This window comes from Patella vulgata, chromosome 8 (assembly GCF_932274485.2).
Source record: "Patella vulgata chromosome 8, xgPatVulg1.2, whole genome shotgun sequence".
NCBI classification, from domain to species: Eukaryota; Metazoa; Mollusca; class Gastropoda; family Patellidae; genus Patella; species Patella vulgata.
The window spans coordinates 49803679-49831354 of record NC_065886.2 but is presented as its reverse complement, the minus strand read 5'-3'; the positions used below and the strand labels follow the sequence as shown (position 1 = coordinate 49831354).

Here is a 27676-nt window from a genome sequence, read left to right as displayed (position 1 = left end):
CAACAAAGGGACTAAAGAAGCAATTGTTTATTCTAAAAGAAACGTAACTAATTTAAAGTCGTTACCAAATTGTTATAACTGACAATAAACACTTGAATAAATACATTAACTAACATACCAGTTTCAAAACAATCATTAGCATATATTGAAAATATCATTTACAAAACTAATGCTCAAAAACTAAATAATAGCTGTATTTTCCCTTTCGGCAAGAGTGTAGGTGTTCAGATTGAAAAGATGAAAGTCAACACTACACCATTTCTCTCGAACAGCATCCAGTATTCATACATCTAATTAGTTTGATCAACCGCTTATACTCTATCATCAAATTATTGCCCATTATTTTACTATGTAGCATACATGTACAGCACATACAAAACAATTTGTACTTGTGTAACATCACCAAAGATAAATAAGAAATAAAATGAAATAGTGTTTACCGTTTAACGTCCTACAAATAAGAACTGATATATAGTTGAGTATAGTTTTATTTTTTTTTAATGTGTTTTGATTAGAACACTATATAATAGAAATAGAGAATTAAAGGCCTTGTATAGTCAAATAACATCAATATCTTAATCATTGTACAGAAAATCTCATGTACCAAGAAATAACTCTATTGGCAAGATAAAACTATTGTCAATATATCATCATTGTACCTAATAAAACAATTCTTAAAATATTACAAAATAATTACCATTCATAAAGCACAGAATTCCTCTTAATATGAAGTAGAAATACATTGTATTTCCTTGATTTACAAAACACCAACTCATAATGTATTATACATATCCAACAATTATTATATTGTTGAATAAGGAAAGGTAGATTTAAATCACGGACAAGTAATGTTTTGAATAACTGAAGTATTGGCACAATGAGAAAGAAGTTGTTATGAAGGTAGTATTGTTATATTGTCCTTTTTATTATAACAATATCTCCATTTCCTAAACCACATATAACTGATTCAATTCAACTAATGAATAATGAAGAGTGTATAGAAAATATTGGAATCTGCTTTGTACTGAATAAAAAGAGGAATACAAATACAGCCTAGTGATATGTGGCATTAAATGTTTTCTGTATATCATAAAATTCTCTTCATTAACTTACAACTCATGTTTTGAAAATTAAAGTTATTTTGTAAGATTTTAAATCCGATATTATAATGCATTGTATCGGTAGTTTTATGATGTCATTAAATGACATGAGTATACACGTGGTTAAAGTTATTACAAACGATAATAAAGCAATGACTGGGACTCTTCACATGAAATAAATAAAATATAGAAATCTCAGGTAACAAAACTAATAACATTTACAAACTAACAACAATTATCAAATCTGAACTACTTGTGCATGTTTTGTGGTGTTTTAAAGATCTCAAAATCTGATACAACTGGTGAGGTTCAGTCTGGTATAAATATTCATTTCCAATATTAAAAAGATCTTAAGACAAGAAACTTAGAAAAGGCAAATAGTTACTTCTTGAAAAATAACAAGGCTGATGATCATATACATAGAGAATAAATAATTATATAAAAATACAATTACAAAACTCAAAACACTTTCATATGAAATATAATAACATATATATATAAAGCACTTAGAAAAAATAACATTAATTTTATTTGTCATAATGTGGTTTTACAGTAGGAAATGATAGCTGAACGTAAAAACACAGACAACAAGCAGTTGCCATGCAAGATACACCCACATTTTACAAGAGATGGACAGAGAACAAGCTAAAAAAAAAAAAAAAAATGTTTTGTACAATCAGGGGCCATAATCCAGGAAGTTAGGGTCTGATATGTGCAAATATCACAAGGAACCCCGATCTGTGGGATATAAACATATTTTTAAGTTTCATCAAAATCGGATAAAAATTGTGGCCTCTAGAGGGTCCACAACCTGGGTATTACATACTTTTACACTATTTGTGTATAAAGGGTCCACAAGCTAATAATGCGATTTTTCGTATAATCAGAGGCCATAACATAATCCAGGAAATTACTATCCGACATGCATGAATATCTAAAGGAGCCAAGATCGTTCGAATGTACATGTAAACATATATTTTGAGTTTCATCAAAATGACAACCTTGGTATTACATACTTTTACACTATTTGCGTACATGGAACAGTCAATTTGAACTCAACCATCATTATGGTGTAACAGTGATATATATACACATTTTCTTAAATCAGATAAAAATTGTGACCTCTAGAGGGATCACAAGCTAAAAGCCCGATTTTTGTACAACCAAAGCCATAATCCAAGAAGTTACGGTCAGATACGTGGCAATATCAAAGGGAACGATATCTTTGGGAGATAAATCTATATTTAAAGTTTTGTCAAAGTCAGATAAAAAATTGACCTGTAGAATGTCCACAAAAAAATTGTGGTCGGGCGTCCGGACGGACAGGGGCGACGACAATATACATCCACATGAAAATGTGGCTTATAAAAATCATATCTAACAAAATTCTTCAATCAGAAACTGTCTGTTTTTCTTAATTTCTCATCTTCTGCAATTGTCTTAAAATTAAACTTAATACACATGCAAATGTTTATCAATACACTATAAGACATACTTACAGAAGAACAATTACTGATTTGCTTACAAGTATTGAGAGAATACTCTTCGAAACGTCGCCTAAATAAATGAGTAAATTGCTCTTCCATAAGTATGTGTTATAATGATGAAAATAGATAAATTACAACCAGGTACACAAACTATATCTACAATTTCTCTACATAATAAACTAAGTAAAAATACAAGAACACTAATAGCAATAGGGACGGATATACAGTATAGATTAAGCTTGCAATTAAGCATGATTTATATATGAATATGTCAAGTTGGGAACTATAAATTAATCACAGTTTATTGGTTACAGAATTATGCATATAAGGACACAATTTGATTCTTTTACTGTCACACCATACATTAACTACAGTCTATTGCATGCTTTTCAGTGTATTTCTTAAGGAGCACTAGTACTACTAATTATTTTTAAACTACATGCCTAGTCTATGTATGGGGTCAAACATGGTCATTTACAAACTCAAATATGTTTGAAAACTCTAATTCTTAAATTATTTGTAAATCAATCACTTGTTTACAGTATATAAAATAAGCTGTTACAATCCATTAAATATACATTATGCAAGAGTTAAATCTGCCTATTGCAGGTTTTCTTTAGGCCTGAAATGTTATCTAAGTCATTAATTAGACATTAATTAACTTATTCAGATCATAATCAACTCTCGATGTCATCGCTAGCCTGCGATATTTACTGGATTATGATCCCATTTGCTGCTCAACTTTCATTCATGATTTAATCATGAAATGGATAATCATGACATTGTTATTTATCGTACCGACTTTAGTAATGATGATCGAAGCTAGGCTGAAATTTCAATCGCTTAATTCTCGGTTCATAGTGGATCAATTTGACTCAAATTTTTGGCAAATTGCCTTTACATTATCTAGTTTTTAACTATACTAATGTCCAAAAGAAAGTATACACTGAGCAATTTGTCCTGCTTCAAACAAAGTCATTTTTCCATTGTATGCAGTATTTGGGTACAATGCCATTTGTTTTGCCATTTATTTGCTTAGAAATATTGAGTTTGGACGCACGAGACATATTCAGTGTAGTTTTATCACATTTTGTTGATTTAAACAAAACTTATTCATATTTTTAGTGTGTATACTTTCTTTTGGACATTAGTATATTATAGTGAAAACTGACAGCTCTTTATCTAATCTTCCTTAATGTGTCTTTAATAGAACATGATCAAAATAATATCATCATTTCTGTGAAACATTAAATGTAAATAGCTTTAGATTTTGTATATTGTTGAATAACAAGTTTACATATTCTGGCAGCTACACACAACTAGCTCTGTATGACTAGAATTTCTAATTGGATGTATAATAATAAATGCTAAATAATAAATACAATAATAATTTAAAACATCTAATAACAACTACAACTATTAAACCATGGCACCTCTAAATAATATTACTTATAATAATAGAAACTAGTGTGATATGTAAATGTTATGCAGTGTTAATTATGTATTTTTGAACTACGCAGAAACTAAATAAAACATCTTGAGAAAATTATGCACCAAAACCATAGCCGTAGAGGAATCCATTTATCTATGAATATTGACCAATAACAGCACTTCTGCACCAAAATATATTATTTATTCCCAGAAAGTTTGGGGAAGGGGGGATTCTTAGCCGCAATAACTCTCAAACCCTGCCTAAAATGTCTTAGAAGTGCACAAGTATGGTTGCTTGTGAGATCACACATTTATAAAATATTTTTAAAACTTAGATTTAAATTACAGCTAAAATTAACTAAATCTACCCAGAAAATCAATACAATCTGCTAAAAAAACCAGATTCTTACAAAAAAGGATGCTATAACAATGATTACAAACATACATAAAGATAAACAAATCATGATTGTATGTTCTCAGAAAATTAGAGACAGGTATTCTTACACTCACATGAACACCTGATATACCCTTCTTGTCTATTTGGCATGTTCACATAGCAACCAATGTATGTTGTACTTTTATTATAGGAACAAATCCCCATAGATTTTCGTTTATTTATTGCTAGTAGAGCTTTTAATCTCAAATAAATTTGATAAATATTTTATACGTAAATATTAGTATTATATACTTTTAAAGAGTTCTAGATTAAAACAACAACTACCCTGTAAATGACTTAGAATCACATAGCTTATAATCATCAGAACAACAGCACCATTTGATTCCTATCTCAGAGGTACACCATCAGTACTCACTGAACTGTAAAATAAATGGAAAATAATCAAATTATATGTTTAATGCAATAATATCCATGTTAATATTTACTGTTTTATTTGAAATCTTTTGTTAGATATTAATCTATATACATATACTTCATTATTACTAACATTAGCAAAAACTAAAAACTAGAGTAAGTCATATTCTAACAATAGCATTATCAAATATTTCCACCATGGACATGAAGTTAATGTTATTTAGTTTCAAATTTTGTAAAGGCCATACAAAAAATATTTTGGTTCTGAAATACCACTGCATCACTTAATAAGGCCCAGCATGAATAAATAGATGATGAGAAAAATATCAAACCAGTTAATTTTATCCTTAATAACATAAAATAAAAAACTCCCTCCTGCATCAGATTTTTTTAAGAATTGTCTGAGAACCAGAAAAATGTTTTTATTTGGCTTAAGCATGGGAAACAGATACCTTTGACCAGAAACAGTCTTAATAAAGTAGTGAATATATAGAACCATTTGCCCTAAATATAAATAAAGCAAAAGATAAGAGTGTTGTATAGATATAAGCATAGATTCCAATCACCAGTATAACAGATAATATGAGATGAGCTTGATAGAACCAAAGACATACATTAATCAAACTAATAGTCGAAGAGCAGGGAATATATATTTTTGCCTGGTGCTGATTATTTTATCAGACAGTTGTTGTTGCTAGATGTATATGTGATTTTCATTAATTTCAATTTACTCCCTAATATCTAAAAGTGATTTAAATTTGGTTTTCTCTAATTAATTGTATGTCCGTATACTAGGCCTGTTATTTTAAGGTGTGCATGATAAGTAAATTTAATGCTGTTAAATTCAATATATTGAATACATTAATCATAACATATTAATAAGCGGTGAGAGGGTTCTAATGTTATATGTTATAAATATTATTTTCACCGCTTTAAATCCTGCATCTTTAAACTTCGTAATCTTGGTGTTTGAATGGGATATCCTAAATTAATAATTTAAGTTATTAGGTAAAGATGCAAGTGTTAAGTCTGAACATTATATATACTTGCCAATAACATCCCAAATTGTATAAATGAAACAAGGCATTGCCATGCAACATATATACACCCACCAGCAGCAATTTAAAAGGAGGAGTTAGGGTGGCCATGTGGTCTAACGACTGCACTGTAGATCATATAGTCTGTTATCTATGATCCCAAGTTTGAATTTCAATATAGACAGTTTTCTAATATATCTCGCCGAAAAATCGTAGCAAGTTTGTAAAGACAGTTCTAAAAAACTAAGATTTGTAGAGCATTTACAAGGTTTTGTTTACAGGGGTAATGACTCCACATAAACTTAATGGGAAACTCTGAGCTGTGACTAGCCAAACAATTCCAGATTGTTTGAAAAAACAAAATCTCCAAAACTCTAGATCAACCATTTACTTGATTTAAGTAAGAGGCAGTAACTCAAAAACCCTAAACTGTAGGGCATTTACAAAAATTATAAAAACATGCAACATTAATTTGGTATACCACCTAAAAAGTCAAGGGAAAAGTTAATTTCAAAACATCACAATGGGGGGGCTACTCCTCATTCAATAAGATATTACTTACACAATTTTATCAAATTAATTTTATCCAATATTTGAAGAAAAACTAAATAAAACTCATGCTTGCACAGATAATAAAATTTTGAAGGTTAATGTTGAATTACAAACCTGCTGAAGGTGTGATAGGTTCTGGTTTTATCATGGTACTATACATATTAACAACCACGATCAAGCAACATAATAATATAGGTCCAATAAAGGCTCCCTCTAAACCTAACCAATACATTCCACCAGCTATAGTTAAACCTGTCATAAACGGATGACCACTGAAAAGATAAACAATTAGTTTTAAAATTCAAGGAAACTCATCAACAATAACTTAATGTGGATAATTATTATACACAGAACTCTAAACATGTCAGGATTAAACCAACGCTTCATCTTAATCATGACTCCTGTATCCTTACCAGGCAACTGTATAAAAGAATAAGTTTGAATTTTTTCCAATTGAGAAAGACTTACCCCTTTATTTCACTGTAAATAGCTGTATCAACAACGTAAGCTGGTAACATATGAAACACTAATAGAACTATTGCCATTACACCTTGTCCTTTTAATACCCATAATTCTAACACACCAGGAAATGCAGCCCAATATGTCCCAACAAATGGTACAGCACCAAATATGGCAGCCAAAACTGTAAGAAAAACAGGAAAAGGTGTGTAAAAATATATGTACCATCCAATAAAAGTCATTTTCTGACTAACATACAATAATTTTTATTTCTATTATCAATTTGTATATGGGACATCATTTATTTCCACAATAAAGGTGACCACAACAAACTATTTCTTTAACAAGTGAAAACTGAGACTGTTAAAATGATGATTCTTCACACCCACACTGTTATTTGCACTGGAGACATTCTAGTTGTGGTCGGGGGATTGGATTGCTGAATGGTTAGCGTGTGCGCACTGTATCATAAGGTCTGTCATTGAGTCAACTGGCATGGTTTCAAATCCCTGGTTGTACGTGACAAGGAGTAGGGTCACCTGTCCAACCTCGTGGGTTTTCTCTGGGTCCTCCGGTTCCTCCCACTGCTAAAAGACCCTTATGCGCAAGCGAATTATTGAAATAAAATTGAACCATATTTTAGTCCCAAAACAAGTAAGGAATAACAAGTTATTAGTACTATATATCAATATTACTTTCTGTTAATTTACCTGAAGGTATAAAGACAATATCCACATCAAAGAGAACATGTGTTAACCATGTATACAACCCATAGAAAGCTGACATCTTGAGTGAAGCCATAAATACAGAACTGAAATTAGTACAACACATCAACTTATTATTTATATGAAATTCAAATTTGGGTATAGATTAAAATACAATAATTAATTTGACAAGTGGCATAATCAAATCACATAGTGTGTAAACTATAAGACAAATCTGTTCATCTAATGCTTCAGATATTTTATTTTATATTTAAACCTGTCCAACTTTGCTCAAATTTCATCAGTGCTCATATTTTCTATAATCAGGTGAGTATAAAGTCATTTTGAATATGATATTTAATAATGAAATACATTTTATCACTTGGGCCAAATTGAATTAATTCTATAAATCTTGCAACAAATTCTAGTCCACCTCAAAAAGTTCACAATAACATCACAATGCAATGATTTCCTAATGCCGGGTACACAGTTTACCTTATAGCTTCTTCAACAGCTTGCCCGAAACCAGACTGTCCACCTTGACTAGGACTCATACTAGTAAACCATTCTACTGGTTTATATGTTTTACCACTTGATGCCAACAGATAAAACAATGTAGTTAAAAATATAACCTAGAGATAGAGACAAGATATCAACATTAGTATTAAATAGTTCTGGTAAGAATTATTTCAAAACATTTTCCTGATTCCATATTTATTCAGAACAACTATTTTAAAACTCTTACAGAAATCCTAACTATTTAATAGAGAGAGAGAAAGCAGAGGAATGGGGTTTATCGTCCACTTGACACAAACTAGGTTATTTTGGGACTAACATATGGTTAAATTTTTATTTCAATAATTTGCTTGCGCATAGCTAGGGGTCTTAGCAGTGGGAGGAAACTGGAGACCCTGAGAAAATCCACAAGGTTGGACAGACGGCCCTACTCCTTGTCACATATAATCAGGGAATCAAAACCATGCCACTTGATTCAATAAAAGACCTTATTCTTCGGACACCCAAACCCCCAAATATTTAATATAATGTGATATAGTTTGTATAACTTACAGCTGAGATAACAAAGTTCAAGATGGCTGTTCCTCCTCCTAATACCATAGATATAATAGCAGTGACTAGACTTGATATCAGATTCATATTTCCTTTAAGGACCATCCATACAGAATCTAACACCTATTAAATATACAATACATCAAGTCTTTCAAAAAGTCCATATAGCTGTTGTATTGTGATCCTTCAGTCAAATAAATAACAGAATCTTTACACTGTAAAACATACTGTTCAATCTGATTATAATACACATCTATATTTTGTTTCATTCTTTTATACTTTTGATGGCCTCTACTACATGAAGATATGACTGGTTGTAGTGGAAGGTGGTATCAGAGGTCAGAAGAGTGGCTTTTGACCCTATGACATCAGACATTTGCTTAACCAATCAGCGTTGATGTTTCTAGTGGGTTACCCACAGTTCTGTGCACTTCAAGCCAAAAACTTGCCGTAACAGATCATTTTATTGGCTAATCCTCACATCATCCAGAACGTGGGATATATAACAACTCTTCCAGATCTTAGTGTAGTAAAGACAAGTAAAATGAAATTTTGAACTATAGTTCAGGTAGAAATGAATTTTATCGTCAAGATTCTAGAAACAGATCAAAGGCAATAACTCTAGAAGTAAATAACTGAAATTGTTGAAATCTCAATGAGTAAAATAAAACAACACGTAAATTTTAAAAAGACTGAATATTAAATGTAGTCTGCAGACCATTCACAAAAAATTATGGACAATAGTAAAATATGATCACATTTCAATGTAGGTGAATAAAAAGTATCCCAAAAATGTATAAAAGACTGAAATATTCTTACTAGATCTGGTAAGAAATATTTTATGTTTAACCGCACTGACTTGTGAAATATGTATTACTTACAGACATGAAGGTTCCTATATTATCTTGTACAAACGTAACAGCACTGCTAACATCAAATAACCCATCACCTCGAGATACAAACTCCCATACTGCACTTATATTAGAAAAATCAGGAAAATGTACATCTACACCAGGTTTACTTAGACTAGTCGTATTCTGAAGAAAAAAAAATAAAATGGTTATTTTATTATCTGGAAATAAAAACCTCTTGATTTAAAATAATGGAAATTTATTTCAGAATGGAAATAAATAGGATTACATCATTTCTTGGTTAACAATTGGTAATTCTTTACTTTTATAATTACCTTACATGCTATTATATAGCAGAGATCACTGAGGAATAATATGAATCCTGCCAGATAGACTTACTAGTCTACTCCTTCTCTTACTCAGATCTTACCCAAAACCAAACGGATGAGAAAAGATTTCAGTCTACATGTGGGCACCAAAGAAGAAATCAGTTTTTGAATAGAGTTAGAGAATAGACTTATTGACCAGATACTGTTCAGAAGTAACTTACTATCAGCTGAGATTGATGTTTTTTCCAAACCTGAGTAGCATTTAAAATATACACAATACAAGAATTCAACAACATATCTATAATAACAGCCTCATCCCTCCACCAACATGTTATAATTAACTGAATCAGTTGTTAATTAAATTAATAACTCATCCTTCATATGTTCGGTTAGAATCTGTCATAATAAGCTCCCTCAATTCCAAAAAAGATTTTTTTGTATCTAGAGTGGTACTATATATAACAATATTATACAGTTAGCAACATACATCAACATACAGTTGTTTTTTTTAACTCAATAACTTTGATTTACTACAAACACCAGTTTTAATACATTCAATTATTTTCAAAAATAGCAAAATTTTCTTAAAGATAACTCAATAAATACTTTACACACAGGTAACCAATCCATCAAAAGGGGGGTTTGAAATGTAAATATAAAAATACCAACAACCAAGATACTTAAAATAGACAATTAAAATATTGACATCATACACACAGAGATAGTTTTATGATCACACCAAATCACCAAAAAGAACCAAGATCGTGAAATATAAAATATGTAGCCATGTTTGATTTTAGTAGTAGTAGCTGTATAAGAGAGAAAGGGATTGGTTCGAAGGATACTACACTACCTTTTGAGAAGGATCAGTAAAACAAAGAAGGCAACTGGTAAGGAGGTTGTTCCAATAAAATGGTGGTGCATGCGTTCTATTCTGATAAAAGTGCAAATAATTAGGGATATTAAATTGATTAACAAGAGCAGAAGTGGGCTTTATTGGTCTTTAAGTTCTTGCAATATCTTATATACATGTACTATCATAGTTCAAAAGAAGATAAAAACCCAAAAAATTAATTTGCCCCTTCATGGTGCCCCTGACTTGTTTACATGCGGACAAGAAAATTAATTTCAACAAATCTTTTCAAGCACCTCCCAAGCAACATAACAACCAAATTGTTCAGATAGTTTAGAAGAATTTGAGAATGTAACAATGTAAGATAACAATGTATGGCCGACAGTCAGGTGGTCATACCATCAGATAAAACAATATTAAAACCATGGAAGAAAGAGACACAATGAAAACACACTACTTTCATTCATGGATGATTGTCAATCATTATCAACCTTGATCAACCTTGCCATTCTGAATGTAACAAAAACGATAACATGTGAGAATGGTGTTTTCACAATCATATTAAGACGTTACAGATCGAATCAAAAATTGAATTTGACAGAATTTATAGACTAGACAAGGGGTAAAAAGAGTGGCTTCTAAAAACTATGGTCAGAATAACTCCCACATTACTGTGAATGTGTCATTACATTAATTCAAGGCGTCATGAATAATAGAGTACTACAGCCACTGGAAGTGACATTGCAATGAGAGTGGAGAAGTATCCAACCAGCAGCCATTCACTGGCCTATCTCCTACATGCGGCAACGTTGTATGGTATGTTTGGCTGCTAGACATGGACACATGTTACTGACTTTTGTTTTTAAAGCGAGAATTTCAAATTTTCTAATTAAGTCAAAACATAATTATTTCTATGTCTTTTGCTCAATAGGTTATCAAATCACTATTATACGATCATGGGCATTATTTCCCACCCTTAAAAATCTATGACACAGGAAATAACAACACAATTACCTCCCCTGTTTTGCTATTGACAACACAGGGCAGCCATTTTCCAACGTTGGAATTTGAAGTTAAAAATGATATTTTAGCCAATTTCTCAGCTGGCAATAGTGAATTATAGGATTAATAGGATTATTCTTTAACAAGGTAGGACTGTTTATGGATACCATCTATTTTAAGGCTTTATTTTAATACATTTTAAAAATATAACTTGAAAATTTGCAATTGCAACTTTAACCCATTGTGCCTACATTTCAGTGTAAAGTAAATATGGATTCCGTAGGTTGGTGTTGATTTTCTTGTGTCCTTAAATGTCCACCCAACCATCATGCCAAAAATCACATTTCAGATGCATACCTCCAGGCAAATCTGTGATGAGATTTCATTGTGATGTTAAAAAGTTCCAAACACAAACTATGTAATGCTAGAAAGTTCCAGACATAATCTATGTAATGTTAAGAACAAGGTTCAAACACAAACTATGTAATGTTATGAACAAGTTACAAACACAAACTATGTAATGTTATGAACAAGTTACAAACACAAACTATGTAATGTTAAGAAAAAGATTGACAGAAGATAAAACCAGTCAAAAGAATGTTCAATTTGACATTATCAGGACATCAATTGCATTTTCTGCAAAGAGGTTTTATTTTTATTTTAAAAGATAGGTTGCCAGGCAACAAAACATACGCCCACAGCAGCTAACTCGTCCGGGCAGTCAACAAGAGTTGTCACATATTTTTACTTTTTTCGGTAATGAAACATTTATAATACATTAAAATCTGATTAAGAGTAACAACTCATTAAGTAATTATCAGAAAACCATTAGAATTTGTTTGGTTTTTATAAAGTTTTGCCCCATGCTAACGTTTAGTATAGGAAACTTTTAACATCATGGATTTAGCTGTTCAAGTCATAAAAATTCATTGAAAATCAATATACTTGTTTGTCTCAAGACCTTACACTCTGTGTATGAATCTGAAGTCAATCGGATGATAACTTTAGCTTCTAGAGGGTCACAAGGTTTTTTAAAAGTGATCAAGGGCCATAACTTTGGCAGTAATTATCGGAAATCGTTGAAAATCAATACGATTCTTCGTCTCATGACCTCAAACACTCTGTATCAATTTAAAGTCAATCGGATATTAACTTTAGCCTCTAGAGCATTTACAAGATTTTTTGAAGTGATCAAGGGCCATAACTCTGGCAGTAATTATCAAAAATCGCTGTAAATGAATAAACTTCTTCGTCTCATGACGTTAAACACTGTGTATAAATTTAAACTCAATCAGATATTAACTTTAGCCTCCAGAGAGTCCACAAGATTTTTCAAAATGATCAAGGGTCATAACTCTGGCAGTAATTATCGGAAATCGCTGAAAATCAATAGGCTTCTTCGTCTAATGACCTTTAACACTGTGTATAAATTTAAAGTCAATCGGATATTAACTTTAGCCTCTAGAGCATTTACAAGATTTTTTGAAGTGATCAAGGGCCATAACTCTGGCAGTAATTATCAAAAATCGCTGTAAATGAATAAACTTCTTTGTCTCATGACCTTAAACACTGTGTATAAATTTAAACTCAATCGGATATTAACTTTAGCCTCTAGAGCGTCCACAAGATTTTTCAAAGTGATCAAGGGCCATAACTCTGGCAGTAATTATCGGAAATTGCTGAAAATCAATAGGCTTCTTCGTCTCATGACCTTAAACACTGTGTAATAATTTAAAGTCAATCGGATATTAACTTTGACCTCTAGAGCGCCCATAAGATTTTTTGAAGTGATCAAGGGCCATAACTCTGGCAGTAATTATCAGAAATTGCTGAAAATCAATAGGCTTCTTCGTCTCATGACCTTAAACACAGTGTATAAATTTAAAGTCAATCGGATATTAACTTTGGCCTCTAGAGCGTCCACAAGATATTTTGAAGTGATCAAGGGCCATAACTCTGGCAGTAATTATCAGAAATCGCTGAAAATCAATAGGCTTCTTCGTCTCATGACCTTAAACACTGTGTATAAATTTAAAGTCAATCGGATATTAACTTTAGCCTTTAGACGGACGGACGGGGGCGACGACAATATACGACCACATTTCAATGTGGGCGTATAAAAACTGACCACAAATGTAATTGGGGTTAAAATGACAATTAAATAAGATACATGTTGTTGAATTTGAAATACTACAAACCCTATAATTCATCAGCCTTAACAAATCATGACTATTATTGATTCTTGAACATTAAACAACAGTTTTCCAACCAACAATGGTACCAGTAGGTAAAATGGTACCAGCAAGTAAAATGGTACCAGTAGGTAAAATGCTACCAGTAGGTAAAATGCTACCAGTAGGTAAAATGTTTAGAATATAAATGAGTAGACCTCTCTGGAAATCAAGTGCTATATAAATGATTTATTATTCTCTAAATCAGATCTAATACACAACATGCAGATTCCTTTAAATAACATGACAAGCGGTTGCCAAGCAAGATACACCCACATTTTGCAAGATATGGACAGAGAAAAGCTAAAAAAAGAAGCAATTTTTCTGGGGTCATAATCCAGGAAGTCAGAGTCTGATATACATGTATATCTACAGGAACCGAGATCTTCGGGATATAAACATATATTCTAAGGTTCATCACAATCGGATAAAAATGTGACTTCTAGAGGGTCAACAACCTTGTTATTACACACTTTTACGGCCATTTTGTCAGGCAGTTACAGTCCGAAATTCGAATTCAAGCGTGATTAGGATGTAACGATGACATATTGAAACATTTTTTAAAATTGGATAAAAATTGAGACTTCTAGAGGATGCAAAAGCTAAAAGAACGTGATTTTTTGTACAATCAAGGGTCATAATCCAGGAAGTTATGATCTGATATATGCTAATTGCCAAAGGATTGGAAATCTGTGGGACATAAAAATATATTTTAGGTTTCATCAAAATTGTGAGCTCTAGTGGGTCCACAACCTTGGTATTACATACTTTAACACTATTTGCGTACAAAGAGCAGCCACACTGTTTGGCAGTTTTGGTCCGATTTTCAAGAAATTCGAACCCAATCATCATATTGTGGACGGACAGACGGAGACGACGACAATATACGTCCACATGAAAATGTGGGCATATAATAATCATAACACAAACAGCATCAAAATTACATTTTTCATTTTAAAAAAAAATCCTTTGAAAAAGTTTTCAGCAGTTTATTAGCATCTATCATACAAAACTTTATTACCTTCGAAAACCAGGAATCATAAAGTCTATCCCAAACTTCTAAAACTTGTTGTTCAATATGCGTACTATTTGCAGTTCCATCATCTACTAAATCTCGTACCTACAAAAATATTCAATCATTATTTATTTATTAATTTACTTGTTCAAATTCGGGTTAATATATGAAAGGCAAAAAAAGACATGTTTACTCTTAGATAATGATCTCAAAAAATGTGTGATAGAAAATATCAACTTACCTTAGAAGCTATCCAGTCTCTACCATATATATAAGCATTACCAACCATAGAATCCATAGCGTCAGTCATATCTTCACTATTGGGCAACCACCTAGGAAATACACATTAAATAAATTAAATGTAACAACAATTTACATTATCATTTGATGGGGCAGACATGAATAATAATCACAACCAATAATATACTTTTATACACACACACACACACACACACCCATATTTGTTAAATAAATTCAAACATCAGTTTGTCTGCAAATGTTTGTGCAGAGCACCCTCTAAAGTGTGATTTAAGAATATATGTGACACTCTTACAGAATGAACAGGAATGATGTTTCAATACTCAACAACACAGAACTTTGGTCAGTTTTCAGACTAACATATGGTAAGTGTTTAATATAGTTAGATGTACATTGCCTATAAGGAAAGTGGTGTTTCTGTATAGCCTACTTTTCCGATAGCAGGCCAATATGTACAATCTTACAGGCCAGAGTTTCCTACAGCAAAGCAACTCACTTCTGGAATATAAAGGTATTTCAACATTCTTACAATGAATATATTATAAACTTACTGGCTTAGTTCTGGATGCAGTGTATCATTTAATAATGTACTTGTCATAGTCACCATTAACATACTCTCTTGATGTATCTAAACAACAAATATACATTTACAATATTTTTTTTCTATTTTCATTGAATTTTATAAACAAATCTTTTATTATTATTCCAAATTTCCATATAAAATAGTCCATAAAAACTAAAATATTAGGATATCATTTTTCATTCTCTACACTTTTTAAAATAGCAAGATACATCAAAGTACTGACATCTTGAAATGGCTAATAGAGAGACAGAGAAAAAGAAATGGGGTTTAACATCCACTCGACACAAACTAGGTCATTTCAGGACTAACACATGGTTCAATTTTATTTCAATAATTTGCTGTGCATAGGGGTCTTTAGCAGTGGGAGGAAACTGGAGGACCCCTAAAAAAAAACACGAGGTTGGACAGGCGACCCTACTCCTCGTCATGTGCAACCGGGGAATCAAAGAAATGGCTAATGAATGATACAAACAAAAATATAGCTCTGATAAAAGTATGCATAATTTCAAATACTTCTAGAAATAAAATTGAACCATGTGTTAGTCCTGAAATGACCTAGTTTGTGTTGAGTGGACGTTAAACCCCATTTCTCAAATACTTCTGTAATTTCACATAAATGAAGCTCAATATACATGTATATTTCTATTTGAACATTATTTTTTTCTTAAAATATAGCACATTACAGGCATGTTTCAGGGACTGAAAAGACAAGAAAGTTTGTGCGTATGGGTCTTTAGCAGTGGGAGAAAACTGGAGGAACCAGAGAAAACCCACAAGATTGGACAGGCCACCCTACTCCTTGCAATCGAAACCATGCCAGTTGACTCAATGACAGACCTTATGATACAGTGCACACACGCTAACCATTTGGCCATCCAACCTCCCTACTTTATTTAACAGAAAGAGAAGTATGTAGTTATATTACCTGTATGGCACCTAATACAGTAAATAAAACTGTTCCAATTAATAAAGCTAAAATCAATAATATACTAGTCATTTTATCTATACCATCTTCTAATACTTTTATAATCTGTAAATAAATAAAGTATACATTAAAATACATACAAATTCAGCTAATAAAATTTATTATATGTCTATGAATTCATATTCATTAAATGACCAGTATGATATAATTTTCCAACATCAATTAATACTTGAACAAATGAAAGAAATACCTTTCCATCCCCTCTAAGGCCCAGTTTTATTAAACCTCGGATAGATCTTGGTACGAGAACATCTTGTCGAGACTCAAACCAATCAGATACAGTTTTCTTTAAAAATTGGATTTTTTCCCCTAGCATTCCTTCACTACTCACGGTTGCTCCTTTAAATTTAAAAGAAATAGAGTAAATTAAAACTTGTAATGTTTTATTTATTGTGAAAGATATGACTGACAGCAGGGCTCACAATGTATTTACCTCGTTTCAACTTCAGTTTCATTTCTGGTCAAATGACAAATTTCAAGGGCTACCCCAACCCTTCTTGTTTTTGCAACCTTATACATTAGATAAGTGGTACATTTCTGCTCAAATGACAATTTTAAAGGGCTATCCCAATATTCCTTGTTTTTGCAAACTTCTACAGGAGATCTTGTTGGAAAATCCTAATACAGCACAGACACATGGGTACATGTAGGCTGAATAATAATTTGATCGAAGTAGACTTGAATTTATGATAATTAGCAGAGACCAGAGTTGTGTTAAATATAATATGAATCAATTAACATTTGTTTTCTTTCTGAAAGTTCTAATGCTATATTCGAAACAATAACTATGCACCTGAAACAGCCTTTATTTAATAGATAATTTTGGTCCTTACCTAATTTTTTGAAGAGCATTAAAACAAAAGGCAAGATGAGTATGAGTATTATTATCCACAGATGCATCCACAAACGCACTAAAACATGACCCCAAATGAGAGCCATGAAACATTGACTGGTTAGAGAAGGACCTTGTGGTGTAAGTTGTTGTGGTAGTTTTGTAAGAGAGGAAGGTGGAGATGAAAATTGTAGAGATTTTGGTTTCTCTGCTATATCTGTAGGGGTTGTGTCTGATGGCTTTTCTGTTAAACGTTTAAAACTCCAGTTTGTGTCAATTTTAGCTTCAGTAACACCTATTAATTTCTCTTCTTCTATTTGTTCTTTTATATCTTCAGTTTCTAGAAAATAATATACATGTTTTATTACCAATCCAGCTACCAATGCTAGTAATGAAATCCAATACTACACTATTCTCATCAAAACTTCAAACAGTGATAACTTTGCTCAGAGAATAAAGTAATTTGAATGTTCAAAGGACATATAGCTCTATATTTTGGAACCATAAATGTGTCTAAATGTACATATTAACGTAATATGAGTGTATATAAAGTGATTCATATTCAGTTTACACAGATGAATTTGAGTTGTGGAGATCTGGCCGTTTGGTTAAAATATTATTTCTGATTAGACTACACATCAAGGGTGTTCAAATTAGCTTATAAGCCTGTTTCACACGAGCAGGTGTTATCCCGGCATAGGGTAGTGCACAGTGTTACAGCATAAGACCTATGCAACATAGCGTCACCTTAGCATCACCCCTTGTCACTGCAAGTGGTTTTTAATCATCAGTCATTAGTTGTTGCAAATAGTGACACACGCGTGTGAACCAGGCTTTAGAGACAAATCTGGTAATCTATCACTGAAACAATAATATGGACGTCTAAAAATTGAATAACAGTGAAGTATATATGGCTATTTTGGATAAGCTTATAAGATTAATGGAATTTATTTTCTTGTTGAAATTTCTAATCCCTCTAAAATATATTTTATTGAAAATGACTGGACTCGACTTATAACATGCAGCATCTCAATGATACAGCAAATTAATCAAGGGGAGGTAATTACCTGTTTCTGTTTGACTCTTATTTGCATTGACGTCTGTGACAAAACCAATAATCATAATAGCTATCATAGTGATGAGAAGAGGAACACGTAGTGGTCCAGCAATTGTTGCAACATGTATTATAAAAATAACCCACACTGGTATAGCCACATATGATAACGTTTCGTGAGATTCTGGTGTCCAGTAGACAAATAGCAATAATATGTAAGCTACAAAAATTGTCCAAATCTGAAAAAATTAAAATAAAAATATCATATCACAGAAAAACTACCGGGTACATGAAAGAGTAGGTCTAGCTATTCTCTTTGGGAACTTCATTATAAATATTTCCATATAATAAGAATCTACCGGTAGATTTCTATAATTCTAAGCCAACACACATCTAAAGAATTTCTGATTAAAGCAATTTCAGAACCTGCCATAAATATTTTGTAACAGCTTATTCTAGCCCTCACTCCTGTTTGCTGCAAGGCTAACGGAAAGTACTAGCTAAATTATACTGAATAATAACTTGTTAGCTTGTTTATTGGATTTTTTGTTTTTCTGTGCTTGAATTTATCATAAAAATGTTTCAAAATATAAATAAAGCAGAAATTTGCAGGCAATCTTATTGGGAGGTTTAAGAATGAAACAAATTCACAGATAAGTGCAGATTTATGTGTGTGAACACCAACACTTTTGTCATAAAATTCCAGTTAAAGCGTTTTAGTTAGCTTTAATTATGGTATTTCCTAGGAGAACTTTTTGTGAGTTGGAAAATTTTAATTATACAATCAATTTTATTTTACCAGAAGTAATTTCAAACGAATACCTGACAACTCATCCAAGACAACTCATCCCTAGTTTAAAGACAGCTCATCCCTAGTTTAAAGACAACTCATTCCAACTTTTAAAAAAAACCACTCATTCCAAGTTACAAATAAATATCACAACAAATATTGTATTTTATTTATTTTTTTTTAAAAATTAATCAGTAATATAAGAATTTATTACATTAACAATTTATATAAGAATTTATTACATCAACAATTTATAAAAATAATGTTAAATTATTATTTATTACATCAACAGTTTATTAAATAATACATATTATTATATGAAGACCATTCTTCAGTTTGTTATTTTTAAAGAAAATTGAAGACATAAACCATGAACATTTAACTTTTACATCTACATTTTTATATATATATAAATGTTTTTTCTTCTGTCAGTTAGTCACTTAGTTATTTATTTTTTCTTCTGTCTGTTTGTCCTTCAGTCAGTTAGTCATTTAGTAAGTTAGCCTGTTTGTCCTTCAGTTTGTCGGTCCATAGATTTCTCCACATCTCTTTAATAACTGGTTAGTGCTAATTGTCTGGTTTGTGTAGGAATCCACAGTTAAAATAACTTGAACTGTGTAGATCTTATCTGCTTTTGCTGGTGCCTTTGCAATTTCCCCTCAGATACCATTTTAATCTGGGTTGGTAGCTTCCTTGTATAATAATTTCAATAGAATGATAGAATTGTAGATTCCCTTTTCTTCCTTTTGATTAATTCTGTTGTGCCAGCCCTCGACATCATAATTTGTTCTTATTGTTCTGCTAAACACACTCTTCGGGATGAGTTGTCTTTTATCTTGGGATGAGTTGTCTTTTATATTGGGATGAGTTGTCTTCTAACTTGGGATGAGTTGTCTTTGGGATGAGTTGTCTGTATACCAATCAGAGAGAGAGAGGGAGAAAAATGGGGTTTAACATCCACTCAACTCAAACTAGGTCATTTCGGGACTAACATATGGTTTGATGTTATTTCAATAATTCGCTTGCGCATAGGGGGCTTTAGCAGTGGGAGCCGGAGCTAGGACCCGGAGAAAACCCATGAGGTTGGACAGGTGACCCTACTCCTTGTCACGTACAACCGAGGATTCGAAACCACGCCAGTCGACTCAATGACAGACTTTATGATACAGCGCGCACGCTAACCATTCAGCCATCCAACCCCCTTATACCAATCAGGATATGGCCTTAATATGGGTAATTGTGTTCAGGTACTATTGCACTTTTGTACCTCTACCAGTCCACCTTAACATCCCCTGAAATTTTCAAGTCTCTGCGACCACGGTAACAGATAGGCCTACTGTTAGAGGTGCGAAAGTGCAATAGCGCTGTTTGTTCAAGGGATGAAAACACTTTATTTTATTTTATCACAGCTTAGACAGTACGAATGAATTCAAATAATCATTGCCAGTAAAGGAAGTCTTACCCATATGGAACTAAAATAACCAATTAGTTCATAAAGGAACCATAACAAAAAATTAAATATTCCGAAAATATGTTGCAATGGACCGAAATGGTAAAGCAAATAAACGACAGGCAGTCCCACAGCAATTCCAATAATTATTTTAAAGTTTCTCTGTATCTGATCACTTAGAGCATTAGAGGAACTGTCCAGAACTGTCACAGGTAAAAGTGCAATGCCCACTGCTATTGGCGTACCCGAAGATCTTAATCCTTTCATCCACCGCCGAATAACATTCGTCAAGGAACGTTTCATCGGATATAAAAATGTTCCACAAAGAAGAGCCCATAACAATGGTCGCAAAAAGGCTTCCAGAATAAAATAAACCGCAACGAGTGCTATTATGGCTACAAGAATGAATAAATTCGAAATTGTCGTGTAAACTGCTTGTTTTAAAGGCTTATCGTGGCCTTGTGGAACATATTGTTGCCAAACATTGCTCAGGTACTCTGACGGGGACGCCATATTGTTGATTTCTTCTATCCCGTTATAATGACGTCACGAATGGGATTTCCTAACCTGACGGGGGATTCCCCGGGTGGAGCTTTCACAATGTAATAAAACTATGAGAACGTCGCCAATATTTAGTGGCTGGAAGCGTCGTTCTTTCATTTTTTTTCTCAGTTTTTACATTAAACAGTCTTTTAAGTTATCGTCTCTTTATGTTATGTCTAATCCCATTTTTTTATTATTATTATTATTAAACTATATTAAAACAGTTATTTTATAAATTTCTATAGATTATACATATTATACGTGAAAAATCTACACTTATTTATGAATATTTCTATAATTTATAAGTTAATCGCTTAGTATCGTGCTCAAATGATTCGTACATGGGTAAGGAGATAAGATTCATAAATTGCAAAGTTTGTTCTACATACACTATTTAGTTTACAATGCAAATGAACTGTGTTAAACTATATAAAAATCATTTTATCACAGCAATTCCCGAAAGTTATAGCTGAGCCGTATTATAGATATCACATGAGCTAGCCGTGGTCGCATTCGTCTTTTTAAGAACTGTTCATATACCTGGCAACTTGAAACATTGCTAATAAATTAAATAAATTATTGCACTACCATAAATTAATAAGTTTATAGTTCACCAAGTGTCCCACTAAACTTTTATTTGTGAGAAAATAACAAGTGTAAGAGTAATCAATATTCGCTCATGCTTCATTATAGGACTATACGTCACCAGAACGGTAAAATTTCACCGAATGCTTTACGTCAATTGCAGGGTTGATTTGAACACCTTGGGCGTGCGCACACTCTTTTTCTCCACTTCTCATCTGACTTATTCCGTGAGGTCCACCTGAACACAAGAACAACTAACATTACATTACTGACCTGAATATTCGTAGTCTTGAAAATATAGTTGACAATCTCCCGGTTGAATTTTAATATGTTGTCGTCATCAATACTTCGACCAGGAACATGACTTAAAATCTTATAAGACGAATAAATGTATCATTGCAACTTTGCAAGAGCCACCTCTAAATAGGGATGGCGGTTATGGTGGAATCTCAATTTACATCAGGGCCGGCGGAAGCTGTTCTTGATTGGAGGGGGGGGGGCTAACATCCTAGGTCCGTAGGCGAGGGTCCAGGGCCGCCTAGGCCCGGGAAGCTCTTGGGGTCTAGATCTTCGGAGACGCTTTCTAAGCGATTTCTGGCTAATAAAATTACTCAGCAATGAAGTGAAATTTTATTTCATTTTTAACTCCCTTACCATAAAAACACAATCTATGGTGGTTTAATCCCGTGATGCTGAACTTGACAAATTATAAATATATGCATAATGCATAACGAAACTTACAATGTACGTTTATTACCGAAAGATCTCGGATTATGACCCCTGACTTCACGAACCGTGGACCCAGTAGAAGTAACAGTTTTTATTTGATTGTAAAAAAACATTCAATTATAGCAGGTCAAATTTTTTGATCCGAAATTGACGAGACTTGAAATATAGGTCTATCTCCCAAAGATCTTGGTTTCTTTCGAAATTGGCATGTATTGGACCGTAACGTCATGGATTATGAACTCTGATTCTACGAAAAATGACATTTTTAGCTAATGAACACGCTAGAGGTCACAATTTTCATCCAATTTTGATGAAACTTGAAATGCATGTTTGGTTCCTTTCCATATTTGCGCATATCTGATTGTAACTTTCTGGATTATAGCCCCTGATTGTACGAAAAATCGCGTTTCTAGCTTGCGGACTCTAGAGGTTACAAATTTTATTCGATTTAAAAGGCATTCGAATATTTCACCGTTACACCATAATTACGGTTGAGTTCACATTTCCTGAAAATGAGTCCGAGCTGCCCGACAAAATGGCCGCTCTCCTAAAAGCATACAATATTCAGTTTAGTCTAAATATTAAGGCCACCTCCAGATTTCGCCAATGTAACGAGATGTAAACAAGGCTAGCGCAAACCCTAACCAAAGATCTAGCCCTTACCCTAACTCACAATCCTCTGCAACAATCACTTGCCCTAACCCTGTTTACATTTCGTGACCTTGACGAAATCTGTCAGTAGCTTTAACATTAGGATCTGATCGTAATACCCAGGTTGTAGACCATCCAGCGGTTCGAATTTTATATCCAATTTTGATGAAAGTTAAAATATATATTTATATCCCAAAGATCTGGGTTTCTTCGATATTGGCTCGTATTGGACCGTAACTTTCTGGATTCTGATCCCCTGATTGTAGGAAATATCATGTTTTCAGCTTACGGGCCCTCTAAAGGTCATAATTTGTATCTTATTTTCAAAACTGTTCAAATATATCACCGTTACACTATAATTATTTCTGCAAAATCGGACCAAAACTCCCCGTCAAATAGCCACTCCCCTTTTCGAAAATAGTATAATAAAATCATGTAATACCCAGGTTGTGGACCATCTATTAAAAAAAAAGTATCGCTAGTTCATGGACGGGTTCCACTTGCTTGCGCATCTGCCCCTGCCTTTTACACAAAATGTTAAATATGAATGAAGCTTGTGTACCTTTCACTACACTATGAACGTCAACTGTGTGTTAAAGATCAAACGTTCTTGGATCAGTTCGACTTTGGTAGTATCAGACCTTACATTCTAGAGCTATAGCCCCTGCTTTTCACGCAAAATCTGAAATATGTAGGCACCCCAGGTGGGGGGGGGGGGACTACCATTGTCCCATTCTGATGTATCTTAAGTATGTTAAGAATCAAATGATCTTGAATGATGGGATAACCCTTTTGATTTTACCTCTTCCCCGTCCATTTCTTACAAAATGTGGGCATATCTTGCATGGCAACCGCTTGTTTCAACTGGCTATAGCAGTGAATTATTTGATGGATAAGGGGCACAAGGAAAGTATAAATAAAACTCTATCCCGTCGTTTTTCTTATTACCTAATTATGTCATAGATACAAAAGACATGAGATGGACTTCAAATAAAGATCGACCGTTCAGTTATCTAATCGCGACCCTCGCAACCGCGGGTCTCATTACACTGGGAACAGTATAGAGCATAGCAGGGTTTTCTTCTTCTGAAAGTCTACGTTCTTGAAGTCTCACTTCTACTTACGTCTATGTTAAATTCAAGCCTTTTTGTTATTAATAGAATAGTTACTTGCGTGCAACAACCTGGAGAAAAGGGTACTTGCGGCCAAAATATTGGGGGGGGGGGGGCTAAAGACCCCCCCCCCCCAGCCCCCCTACTCCGCCGGGCCTGTACATTAGATCTTTCATACACTTTATTTCAAGACATGCTCTTCGTGTTAAATGGAGTTGAAACAGTCTGGGCATAAATTAAGCTAATCACGGGAAATCTTCTTGTTAGTCCCTTCTACCGTAATACTAGAAATGGTGCATCCTCTGGAATGAGACAACTGGGGATGAAATGAAATGAAATGGGGTTTAACGTCCTACTGTTCTGCTCCGAACTGGGCTAATGAAGACAGGCATACGCCATACAGTGTGCTATGAGGAAAATTTTACCCGGACAGCGGCACTATGGCCTACTCTATATCAAATTCCAACTATTAAGGGATCTTTTACGTGCATGTCAATGTGTACACGGGACCTCGGTTTTTCGTCCCATCCGCACGACTAGACAGCTGTGTCCTGCATCACTGACTAGGGAGAACCACGCCGGAAAATCTGGATGAACTTTCTCGGCCAATGCAGGGATCGAACACCCGACCTCCAGGCTAGCGAGCCAGCGTCTTACCCACTTAGCCACCGTGATCCCCGCCACTGGGGATACCGGGGATGGAAATGGTGCCAGCTACATTAGTGGATGACTCTAAGGAATTCCTTTGAGCAGGTACAAACATAATTTTCTTGGTCAGTTTGTTGACAGAATTCTGTTTGTACCCTCCTTACCCCCGCCAGTTAGCAGATTACTCTGATAACTAAAACTAGCCCAGTTTTTGTTTAAACTTATTTTATTGACAAATATAGAAATGATAGACATTATTTAATACAAACAAGATTGCGAAATAGTATATACAATAATAAATAATTTATAAGTAATATAAGTAAATTCAGATGAATTATATCGCAAAGCTCTATATAAAATAAGTGAAGAGGTGATAAAGAGAATATAAAATTATATTTAAAACATTGAAAAATAAAGTTTAATAAATGATGCATGTATAAAATGACCAAAAAAAAAAAAAATAATCATAAAAAAAATGGGGGGTGGGTGCGGGGAAAAAAAAAAAAAATAAAAAAAATGTTATCCACCAAAAAAGCTAAAGCTAATAATTTATTCTAAGATGTAACTACTAACAATAACTTTATTTAAATCGTTTTGAAAGTTTGATATATTTGTGAACTTCAAGGAAAAGGTTTGTATTCATCTCAATTGACAATTCTGAATTGCCGCACAATAGGATATCTATATTTATCACAGAATAACTTGACAGTGTATTTAATAGTTCAGCACGAATTACATCATATAAGTGACATTGCAGGAAATAACGTTCGGCATTTTCTATAAATTTGCCACAAGAACATGTGGGATCATTTACAACGTTTATTTCATACAAATCATTTTGCAACGAACTACACCCATGCCGTATTCTAGTGTGAATAATATTTTCATGTCTATTACCTTTACAGTAGTAGATTGGCGCTTTATGTATGTATTGGCACATTGGCGCGTTTTACTTTCTCGTGAAGACGATTTCACTTTAAAATAATTGGGCGAATGTGACCATTCATCCGGAGACGTACATACAAATCATTTTCTTTTTCAAGAGATGATAGTGAAATATTTTTCACTAAAACATTTGGAAATACATGTAAATCATTTCCAATGATTCCAGTTAAAATTAAAATAACAAAAATTAAACATTTTAATGTCCATAAATTATACTATTCAAAAAAAGTAGGGGATATTTGATTTTTAAGTGTTATTAAAGTCACCTAATGAAACTGACGAAGAAACAAATGACAAAATGAAATGAAGTTCACATTCATCGATTTATTCCAAATGATCGTTAGACTAAGTAAGGCACAGACTGACCATTATAAGGGTAAAATGATACCCGGGGTCAAACAGCAAAGTTACCACAGCATCACAACCAAGTCAGTAACGGGTAAATCCTCCTCTGTTTGCCAAACAAGCATTGATCCGACGTGGCATACTCCTAATGAGACGTCTAAGGTCAATTTGGTCCAGATTGTCCCATTCCTGTTGCAACGCAGCAGCAAGTTCTTGGACATTGGCAGAACGTTGTTGACGTTGACGTAACCTCTGTCCAAGCATGTCCCAGACATGCTCGATGGGGGAGAGGTCGGGACTCAGTGCTGGCCAAGGTAATGTGGTGATGTTCTGTTGTTGGAGGTAACCTGTAACGATCCTGGCCCTGTGACATCTTGCGTTGTCATCCTGGAAGATGAAACGGCGGCCATGACGTCGTGCGAACGGCACAACATGGACTGCCAAGATGTTGTCCCGGTAGTACTGGCCTGTAACACGCCCTGCAACAACATGTAAAGCCGTTCTTCCAGCAACAGTGATGCCTCCCCACACCATAACAGAACCACCCCCAAATCGATCATGTCTGATGACGTTAACGTCTTGGAAGCGCTCGTTTCGACGACGCCACACCCTCCTACATCTGTCCAAAAAATCAACAGTGAACCTTGACTCATCTGAAAACATCACATTGCTCCAGCGTCGATTATCCCAGTGTTGACGATCCCTACACCAACGACGTCTTGCCTGAATGTGATGATCTCTCAAACAAGGGATCACGCGAGGACGTCGGGCGCGAAGGTGACCCCTATGCAGTCGATTCCGAATCGTCTGGCAACTCACTCTCACACCAGTGTCTGTTTGAAGACGAGCGCTGATCTGATTTGCTGTGATGACACGATTTCTCAAGGCCAAGGTACAGATAAATCGATCCTGAGCTTGAGTTATCGCCCTTGGTCGACCTGAGCGGGGTCTGTCCTGTACAGATTGTGTATCACGGTATCTGGACCATAGCCTGCTTATGACAGACTGAGAAACATTCATCGTCCGCGCCACAACCGCCTGTGTTGTGCCGATCTGTAGCATGCCAAGGGCACGTAACCTTTCATTTTGGGTAAGCCGACGCATATCAAAATTTGTTTTCTGGTCACTAAAACAATTAAACTGATGTTTCCACCCTGGAATTCAATGCCACAATGACTGTAACATTCAAAGTCAGAGTCGTGCAAATCTTGGGTTGGACCCCCATGATGATCCCAA

The 27676-nt window shown here is 33.8% G+C and overlaps 1 protein-coding gene across 4 annotated transcripts; it reads right to left on the bottom strand.

The window, feature by feature from the left end:
- Positions 1–12: 12 nt before the first annotated feature.
- Positions 13–21403, bottom strand: LOC126829512 (transmembrane protein 245). Of its 4 annotated transcripts, XM_050559436.2 has the most exons (17): positions 20895–21403; positions 18656–18881; positions 17590–17928; positions 16947–17095; positions 16697–16801; positions 15740–15816; positions 15172–15262; positions 14937–15035; positions 10683–10763; positions 9531–9686; positions 8650–8772; positions 8077–8213; positions 7588–7688; positions 6887–7061; positions 6533–6690; positions 5758–5812; positions 13–4834 (listed from the first exon to the last, which is right to left on the bottom strand). In XM_050559436.2, exons 1-17 carry the CDS (start codon positions 21393–21395, stop codon positions 4801–4803), a joined length of 2607 nt encoding a protein of 868 aa, XP_050415393.1. In that variant the 5' UTR covers positions 21396–21403; the 3' UTR covers positions 13–4800. The 4 variants fall into 4 exon arrangements, with proteins under 4 accessions (XP_050415393.1, XP_050415395.1, XP_050415394.1 ...); XM_050559438.2 differs by lacking the exon at positions 5758–5812; XM_050559437.2 differs by lacking the exon at positions 10683–10763.
- Positions 21404–27676: the final 6273 nt, after the last annotated feature.

Excerpts from the sequence above, each read along its gene's own strand:
- LOC126829512 (XM_050559436.2), bottom strand. The coding sequence starts at position 21,395 with ATGGCGTCCCCGTCAGAGTACCTGAGCAATGTTTGGCAACAATATGTT. Across the intron at positions 15,263-15,739 it reads CTGCATCCAGAACTAAGCCA|GTGGTTGCCCAATAGTGAAG; the intron begins GTAAGTTTATAA and ends TGTATTTCCTAG. Across the intron at positions 8,214-8,649 it reads TGAACTTTGTTATCTCAGCT|GTTATATTTTTAACTACATT; the intron begins GTAAGTTATACA and ends CTCTATCTCTAG.